Source organism: Geospiza fortis, unplaced genomic scaffold (genome assembly GCF_000277835.1).
Source record: "Geospiza fortis unplaced genomic scaffold, GeoFor_1.0 scaffold213, whole genome shotgun sequence".
NCBI lineage: Eukaryota > Metazoa > Chordata > Aves > Passeriformes > Thraupidae > Geospiza > Geospiza fortis.
This window is the reverse complement of record NW_005054399.1, coordinates 2,863,398-2,873,336: the sequence shown is the minus strand read 5'-3', so window position 1 is coordinate 2,873,336 and position 9,939 is coordinate 2,863,398. Positions and strand designations below refer to the sequence as shown.

Here is a 9,939-nt window from a genome sequence, read left to right as displayed (position 1 = left end):
CGGGCGCGCGCCCGAGCGCGGCTGCCGCCGTGAGGGCAAGGCCGACAGGACCCTGGGCCAGGGGCGTGCCGAACCGCACCACAGGAGGCGGCATAGTGACCGCAGATGGCGCGTTCGGCGTTCATCGACGGCAACAGTGATGCTTCCACAGTTTGTGTTGGAGGAGTCCATTTTATTCCGTATTACGTACAGAAAATTGCCATGTATTACCTCACCACAACTATGCTTTTGTAACAACTCAGTGATTTCATTGCACCTTTCTGTCAGATTCTGACCAACTTCCATTTAACCTGACAAAGACGACATCGACCTTTGAACACGAATCGGTGTAGTGGTGTGGTCTGCACTGCTGTGGCAGAAAACGTTTCCTTTTCCGCTAAAGTGTGTCCAGAAATCTTTTTAGCATATAGATGAAATAGCATGTTCTTAATAATGTATTTAGTACATTTCTTAAAACACCTTGCAGCACTGGTCTTGAGCTAGTTTATATTCACTTCAACTTCTACCACACTTGATCAATAAAAATAGCAAAAGCTGGGACTAGGCACAGAGAATCTTAAGTTTGTGCCAAATACTGGTGGTACCAAAGAAGTGTTACAAATGTTGTCAGAAACTAGCTAACTATTCTCATAATGGTGTGCCCTCACTCTACTACACTGTGTTCGCTTTAGGGCACAAATTGAAACAAAGTCAAGAATACTCAAAAGAAGGCAAATCATCTTTGTGGCATAATACATGTTCAGTTTAATTTACATTATGTACCATCCAAGTTTCTTCACAGAGTGTAGTTCCAAATTCCTGTATCGCCATGCAGGTGCTCATCATCCTTTGACCCATTAAGAACTGATGCCACTGCAGTTGCCAGTTGGTGACTTACATACTCAACACTGGAATTTCCAGCTGTAAAATTTAGGTTTTTAATATGACATCAGTTATTTTGGCTTTTAAACACCAAAACATTTTTGTCACAGAATTCACTAAATAATTTTGAAGTCATCTACAGTGAACTGAATTCAACTTTTGATTATAGAGTGCTACTCTGCAATAATTAAAAGAACTACTGCAATACTACCGAACTGGCAGAAATACTGTGCAAATTACATTGTTAATAGTTTAAATGTGCAGATAACATGTTCTACAAAATTTTTATGTAAGTTTTTTCCCAGAAAAGTTTCTCAAAGCAAAAAGAAAAAAATATTTTGTCACTAATTTTAAGCTAATTTAATTAGCTCAAAGGTTCTTTGTTTTGTTGAAGTGCCAATTCTGAACATACAACCGTAAAAGAAAAAGATATATGTATTTATGTATATACATGTATTCCTGGACATTAAATTCTCCTTTGACAAATAGTTCATGTAATAAAGGGCATGATGGTCTGGCAGGAATGAGGAAAAACCAACAAACGAACAGAAAACCAAATTACAAACCTCTCCAAAAAAAAAAAAATCGAAAAACAACTTATCTGGAATTAATCCAGATAAGCCGTGCCCCTTCACAGCCAGCACCAGTCTTTTCTACTAAAAACTGCATGTGGTACGGTACTTACCTAACAAAAATCAACCAGAGGGAAGAAAGAAACAGGCAACTTCAAAAAGGGAAAAAACAATCCAAAAAGATACAGAGAAAACTTCAAGTGTTATGAAAGAAATCAGGCCTTGTGGTTAAAATACAGAAGTGGAGTTACTTAACAGACACATTTGTTCTATTAATGATGTAATATCGGTTTCCTTTTGAACTGGCACCTTAAGGACTGGAGACAAACTTCAGTTACAACAGCAGTCAAAATTTTTCTATAAAGCAAGAATTTCAAGTCATGAACAGATTTTTTTTTAAGGACAAAGTAAGTCCTTGTGGACAGGAATCAAAATTTAAGTACTTATTAAAAACTCTGTCTACTGAATTTTACCTCCAGATATGCCAGATTATTTAACTGTTATTGTAACTGAAAATAGCATTGGGGTATTCACATTCTGAGCAGACAACAATGAAAAAGAATGATACCAAAAAAACTCACCAAGATTTCCTTTGTATGCAATACCATGCTGACCTAATAAAACTCTAAGTTTTTTTATTTCTTCAGAAAGTTGCTTGTATTCCTAAGAAAGAAAATACATTAAAAATAGCCCCCCCACTTTTCAAATACATACCTAGATTGGGAGCTTTTAAGAAAAAAAAAAGCCTCTGTGCACAGCTGTTACATCTCTTGGCTTTGAAGAACTTAAAATGCTTGTTCCAGGAACATAGAGCAAATTTTAGAAAAAGATACATGTCTGTGTTGCCAAAAGAGGAGCCAGCTTTTGTCAAGCCCAAGAGTAAAAATGAGAAATGCTTTCTGTAACTATTTCAAATCTGTCTTGTAACTAGCATTTTATCACAGAACAAATCTTAAGTTTGCCTCAGGACTACCCTTATAATTATTGTAATTCTGCCATCTGGAAATTTGTAAATTCTTCAACTCTTGGCCTAGTAACTTCATGTTCTTGCTCTCAGCAGTTTCTGTTACCTTACAGACAGGGATTGCTTAGTTCTTTTGAGATTCAAAGCATGTCCCTGAAATCTCAGAGAAGCCCCTATTTTTTGCTGTGTTTTGGTGTTTACGTGAATAAAGATAGAGCAAAAGAATAAGTATTTAGGATTCTGTGTTTACCAAACCAGCCAATTTATGTCAGTTAAGCTATGATGAAGCCAGAAAAAGAAATAGAAATTATTAAATACTGTATTGATAATTTTATCATTGATAATGATAAAATTTTTTCATGTATTGACATGAAAAAAATAATCATGTGACTGTTCCAGCTCCTATGAGATCAGAATGGTGATCTTTACATTGAAGTATATTCAGCTTAACCACGGTTTTATTTGGTTATATTCATTAATTACTACGTGGTGTTTTGTCTTTGCTACCTTTTTCAAATAAAAAGAAAACAGCAACTGCTTCTCTGTATTGTAATAAATGAATTCCCATCCATGCTCTTTTTCTGATGGTCAGGTTGTGCTCTTTTAGGCTGAGCACACCTTCTGCCTCTGTTTTCCCCATTCCAACTCTGTTGCAGAAGAACTGTTCATATACACAAGAGTCATTCAGAAATAAATACAGCCATTCTGCCTTTTGCTTGTGCAACAGCCAATGCATTCTTACACAAGTCCGGGTAATTATCCACAGAGAGAATTAAAAGTGTCAACATTCTCGAGGTTGGTTACACATTTATCTTCACTAGTAATTTCTTCCTGTCTCCAGACTGATATTCCCCAGAAAGAGTACCTACAGGGTGTTCATAACCCAAGTGCATATACCAATTCCTTCATAACTCCTATCTTCTTACTGGGCATTCATTTTTGCTGGTTTCTTTTGACTTAGGGGCTATAATAAAGATACCGAATCACATGACATGCAGGCTGTTACATATTGAAACCAGAAAAGATAACTCCACTAAGAGATTCAGCTGAACACCAAGGGCATTTACATCATGCTCTCCCACTGATACTGTCATATAGTGAAAAGGTGGCAATTCCACATTGTAAATATTATGCTCTATACCTTACTGCACTTTTCCACTGTTTCAAATTCCGGAGTTATTTTCTTACTCTGTTTTTCAACTTCATTTTCTTCTGTTGCTTTTAGAAGTCCTGCTTCCTCAAAAATCTCTTTCAGAATTTTTTTGTAACCCTAGAAAAGAAAGTTTCCAAAACGTGAGAGATCAATCTATTCAACTCTCATCTCTGCTTGCAATTTGCACTGGCCATTCCAAGTCCTCAAGCTTCATTACTGTTTCATATAGCAGTTATAGAACACGAAAATTACTATTTGCCAACTGCAGAATAAATGCATCTACTCTGAAAGGAGAAACTACAGAAGCCAGGTTTGGCTATTTGACAGTAATATTTTTTTTTTACCACACAAAGTTGGAAGAATTAATAAACCTGGTCGGTTATTAGTTCATCGTACAGAAGCTGCTCTGCTTCATCCCACTTCCTCTGCAGTGCTTCAGTCAGAGTTGGATAAACTGAAAAATGGAAGTCAAACCATATAAAAACCAGGAGCACTATCCTGCATTAGTTAATTCCTCCTCTAGTATCACGCAAGAATATTTGTTTTAAGAACTCAATGTTTCTTTACAGTATCCAGTCTCCACTGCTTTCAAGAGCTGGGCTTACGCTTAAATTGCATTTCACACATTTAAAGTTTCTGGAGAATGACCAGAAATTTTTCTTATTTCCAGATCCAAGGCCTCATATTCCTTTGTTCAACGTAATTTTAATAGAGCTTTTTTGTAATGTAAGTAAATGGGCAGATACTACAGGGCTTATTCCTACAGTCCAAGAAAAGGAAAGAAAAAAAAATCATTCACTGGGTCTACACTAGCAATGACAAAAAAAAAATTTAATCCCAAATAAAAAAATTAGTTGAGAAATACATAGGTGTTACAATGACTGGCATTTTAAAAACCACTTCATATAATATGTTAACATTTAATACTAATTTATATTAAGGTACTAACTCAACCTAAAAATGGACACTCTGAGGATAGTGTATATGCTAGCTGTTCCACAAAGTTTTTTTTAAATCTTACCTAAAAGTGAGTGGGGATGGCACACGAGAGGAGTCTCAAATGTCAGAGAGTAAACACAAGTACTTGGCTCAGACACATAAGCCAACTTATTGCTCTTTCCACACACAAGATGAACCTAAACATCAGGAAAAACAAAGATGAGCAAAAAATGTCTACATGAAACACCATCATTGATGATCTATTTGCTGTGTTCCAATGCTAGTAGATGCATTTCTGTACATACTGTCATGTCAAAGCTTCCAGTGCCTTTTCAAATTAAAAAAAAAAGCATCATAGCAAGCACATAATCCATTTATTTTATAAAATGTGAAAATTGTTTTCTCTAATGGGAAATTATTCTCCCCACTAACCATTGTTCCTTGGACTACTAAGTACTATATTTTCAGCAAGAATGAGAGTAAACAGGACAGTAAATAGGACACCTTAAGAATCTCGTCTAACATAAGCACAATCTTCTTAAATTTTATTTCTGACCAGTGTGCTAATTTAAGAATATAAGACACATCCAGACTGCAGAGAATTGTTTTCATCTTTAGATTTGCAGCACCAATATTTTCTGTCTTCAAAATGAAATGCCAGTGAAAAATTCAATCACAATATCGAAGGTCATACAAGAATATTAATTCTTTCTGCAGCTTCTATGGGAAATAAAGATGTTAAGCAGGCACCTCCATTAGAGTATAGCATTTTCACCATGGCTAGGATATGGCAGCCAAGTTGGCAGCTAATTGCAAGAGATTCAACAAGGTGAAGTGCTGGGTAATGCACTTCGATCATAACTACCCCGTGCGCTGCTCCAGGCTTGGGCAAGAATAGCTGGAAAGCTGCCTGGTGGAAAAAGACCTGGGAATGCTGGTTGAAAGGTGCTACTCATCTTGTGCTCCAGACCCTTCCACAGCTGCAGTGCCCTTCTGTAGACATGCTCCATCACCTCAAAGTCTTTCTTGAAATGTCCCTAGTGCTTGTTCTAACACCATACTTAGCTTCTCAGCATGCTATTGTTAACTGCCGAGTTCTTTTCCCTCCTTTTTCCTGGATGTTTTTAATAGGCTGGCATTTTGAATTCTGCAAAGAGCTCTTTTTCTTTATTTTGCCTGACACACATTATAAAGCACTGTACTGTATTTCTATAGTAATAATTATACCACTCTATCAAGGAAAAAATGAGTTGTAAGTAACCAGTGAGAATACATAAGCAAATATCCTCAAAATTTTATCCTGATTCTAGCTTTCCTCCTCCAGTCATTCACACAGGCTCTGAAGGAATTAATCTTTATGTTTTCTATCACAGCTTAAATGATGACTCCTTCAGGGTAGGAATGTTTCAGTTTGTAGTCTCACAAGTGTTTGTAGAGTCATGCTGTCTGAATTAGCACAGTTTTTTTACCTTTGTCTGTCTGCTCTTAGTTTCACAGGAGTCTCCTTCCCTCATCCACATTCCAACAAATGTGTTATTGTCAATTTCCCATTCATGCCAGATTCTGAAAAAAGAGGACACTATTTTGTTTTAAGTTACTGGACAGAAAAAGATGAACCCTCAGGAAGAAAACCAAGAATACCCTTACACCATGTTCAATTTAAGTGTATATACTTAATTTCTGTTGTCTCAGGATTTCCACTTCTACAGCCAACACCTTGGAAGCAGTGTAATTTGTTATCCATGTTGCTATATAGGACACATCAAGAGCACTTTTTGAGAGCCGAGTTTTGGATCAAATTTCAGTTTGGAAACCATTTGCAGTTAGAAATCTGTGTTTAAGTCTAGTAAAATAAAGTTTATAGATCAATCCCACAACAAAGTCCATGAGGCTAAGTAACCAGTGCAACTCAGTTTGATTGCAGGATTTTTAGTGCTGGTGAGAGCACCTACAAAAACTAGTCTACTTCTGCTAGTCCTAAAGCAAATGATACCTTCAGCATGGTGATGTACAGTTTCCTCATATACCCACTTACCGTTTTGCACATAGGAGAAAAAGAGATATCTATATACAAAATATCTAGAAAAGCAATGGTCTGGTTTATACTTAGATTTATTTTAGGTATTTTGATTTGGTGGTATTATGATCCAGGGTATTTTTAAATACTTTGGGATACTTTTTTTTGGTTCTACGTTGAGCATTTTATAACTTTTTATATTGTTTAACAACCATTAGGCATAAAGCACTCTTTTTCATTTTATAATATTTGTATTTAACCCAAACTGCAAATAGTTAATGGCCATGAAATCCGTGTTAATATAAGCTGTAGTTAGACATGACTGAATTTCTCACATGAACATATCACACTTGCAGTTGGCAGGGGTTATTAATCAGTCTCCAGCTAAAATAGAAGGTTAGTATTTATCAGCCAAAAAAAAAACCTGAATTTTTCAAGACAGGGTATTTTTATGTATAGCGCCTTGGGAACTACCATGATCTAAACTGACCAACGGAAGAATCTCAGTTTTAAAACAGCTTCATTTTTACAATCTATGAAGTGGCCTGCTGACAACATAGCTAAAACGTAAAAGGTCTAAGTGCCTCACCCTAAAATCCCACTATAGGCATTCCATCGAAAAGTTTGCTCATGCTGAGTGACATTACGGAAAGGACAAAACTCATACTTGTACCTTAAAAGGAGAGAAAAGAAACAGAAAATAAGAAATGTTTCACATTGGAATAAAAAACTAGTTTATTCCTAGTAAGTATATAAACAAATATCCAAATCCATTACTCACGTGGATTCCACAAAACTGAAACACTTGCCAGCAAGCCTAAAGAGATGTGCAGGGCCTAAAAACATCACAAGAGATGACATAAAGGAAAAAGAATGTTTTGGTTAAATTTAAGCAAGCTACTGTGGTGACAAAACTGTGAGGAGTACGTGACAAATTTTCTGCTGTACAAAAGGAAATTTTTATCTTTCATATGAATTACTGTAAGTTCTCACTAGCACAATACTGGGTTGCATCACGTTCTTTAATGCTTTTCATTCTCACTACCCAGTGAAATAGATAAGCCTAATTTGACAACAAAAATGAGAAACCTGTATAAAAATAAAACATTTGGAGGTGACGTCCATAAAAGGAATCATCAGTGCAGATCTTGCCAAAATCTAACATTGAAATCACTGAAACTCTTGCTTGGCATCTGTCTCCAATTTCATCCAAACTCTGAAAGTTTATACTAGCAAAGCTCATTTGTTCAAAATGTTGACAGTGCTGCATATTTAAGTTTCACTGAGATTCTCAAACTGGATTTTTTTTTCCATTTGCCTTCATGGTCTGATCCAGGTAACATTCAACAAGATAAAACTTCTGCCGCCAGACAGGTCAGCAGATGCAATTCTATTCTTTTTGTATTGACTACAAGGCTTGTTGCCAAGGAAGTCCAAGACTGGAAACTTGTCATTAAAAAGAGGGAGAAAAGTTCTGAACTACATGCTAGAGAAGTACTTCAGTATCTCTCGTATATGGAAATTTACCTTGGAATTATTAATATTAATGAGGAAAGAAGAAAAGAGATTACAAAGCAAATAAAGTAAAACCCTATCCTGGACACTAATTCCCCACTGTCAGGATTGCGTGGGTACTTTTTCCAAGTATCTAGACAATCAATCCTACAAACAAAGGTCAGACTACCAGAAACACGCCCTCCAGAATGCTTTAACCACTGGGATAGAGGGATACAGGCAGGTGCTCTTTCCCAAGTATTCTTCTGACTGCATGATCTTGCATTTCATTCTAGAGATGGGCTTGGCCAAAGGGTTTGCTCCTCTACTACATGAAATCTGTGCCTCAGTGATTAGCATGCTCTCCCCACAAATGAAAAACAGCAGATGTGAACATGTCCATAAGGAATGCATTAAACTCATTTCTCCCTTTCCAGGGCAGATGCTGTAGAAGAGAAACTACCAGAACTATTACCCCAACTGTTTTGTAGAAGAAAAGAAAAAGGATGGTTTCCACACTAAAGAAATAATTGTGCAGGACAGGGTTCCATGCCCTTAGGTTCATGTTCCATGTACACTCCCAATTTTTGGCTACATGTAAGATCCCACAACAAAGAAAGAAGGATTTCTGGTGTGCTGTCCTTTTTTCCTACTACTTTTGGCATCTTCCCATTCAGTATTCTATTACTAATCCCATTTCTAACTATATCACGTTTCACATGCAGTACATGCAGAATCATACACTTAAGTTTATAAAATGTGACAGGAAACATTAAGCATAATCGCATTCAATGTCGTCATACCAAAATGCCTTTCTTGAATCTCAACAAGGTTTAAGTTTCTGCCTAAGGTTAGCAGAGAGACAAGAGTTACTCCCTTTTGGTTAGTCTTTGCCTTCAGTGTTTATCTGCTCCCCTCTAGAGATGGCCTAGAATTTTGTACATTCCTGTTCATTTTGCTTAAGGTGTGCATTTATGTTGCAACACTGAGGCTGTGTGTGAAACTGAGCCCCTCTGACTGGTTCCAAGACTACTCTTAGGACTTTTTTTTAAACTATTTTTGGATAGTAAGTACTACCAGACCATGGGATGACTTTTATATGATAATCTCAATGACATTGAGGATTGTGTCAAGAAAAAAAGAGTGTTTACTGTGGGTCAAAAGGATCTGTCACAGGCTAGAAAAACACAGAATAAAATGTATGCATAGTCCAATCACAAAAACAGTATTAACAGCACCGGAACCTGGAACCACCAGTGAAGTTAATATAGGTTTTAATCCCTCAGGAGCACAATGAAATATATTTGCCCGTGCTTATTTTCCATGATGCTTAAAAAACTACATGCAAAATTCGGTTTTCTATGCATAAAGTCGAAATAGACTACTTGCACTGCAAACAAGCATTGCTAAATGATAAAAACGGTACCAAAAAAAAAAAAAGTAACGGTTGCATATACCTGATACTGCAGACGGGGACATCTTTGGCTGCAGCCTATTTGTCTGAGGCAAGAATGGGTTATTCAACCTTTCAAAAGAAGGAAAGTTAAACGTTTAAGGCTGAGTTATGCATCTGGGCGTCCATACATCCTCCCCTACCTGTGTGTCTCAACACCGACGGCCGCTGCCCGCGGGCCAACAGCGGGGTCTCCGGGAGCGGCCCGGCCCGGCGCCCCATCCCCGTTTGAAGAAACGGGCTAGAGCGGGCACGACGGCAAACAGACCCGAACCCGTCGAGTGCAGGTGGATCACAGGACGACTCGGCGAGCAGGCGGCCACGTACCCGAACGTATTCGGCTCCTCCACGATCTTCATTTTTCCCGCTGAGACGAAGAGACCTGCTAGGAGAGAGCAGTTGGGAGCGGCGGACGGGCCAAGCGACCGGCGCGCCCGCCCGCGCCGCGGCCCCCGCACCCACCCAGCGCCGCAAGCAGCGCCGCAA

General features: G+C 37.8%; 1 protein-coding gene across 1 annotated transcript; it reads right to left on the bottom strand.

Moving 5' to 3' along the window:
• Positions 1 to 151: 151 nt before the first annotated feature.
• GNPTG (N-acetylglucosamine-1-phosphate transferase subunit gamma) lies at positions 152 to 9,933 on the bottom strand. Its single transcript, XM_031061097.1, has 11 exons — positions 9,916 to 9,933; positions 9,781 to 9,835; positions 9,458 to 9,525; positions 7,288 to 7,342; positions 7,096 to 7,179; positions 5,959 to 6,052; positions 4,572 to 4,686; positions 3,922 to 4,004; positions 3,539 to 3,667; positions 2,015 to 2,096; positions 152 to 900 (listed from the first exon to the last, which is right to left on the bottom strand). Exons 2-11 carry the CDS (start codon positions 9,810 to 9,812, stop codon positions 776 to 778), a joined length of 867 nt encoding a protein of 288 aa, XP_030916957.1. The 5' UTR covers positions 9,813 to 9,835; positions 9,916 to 9,933; the 3' UTR covers positions 152 to 775.
• Positions 9,934 to 9,939: the final 6 nt, after the last annotated feature.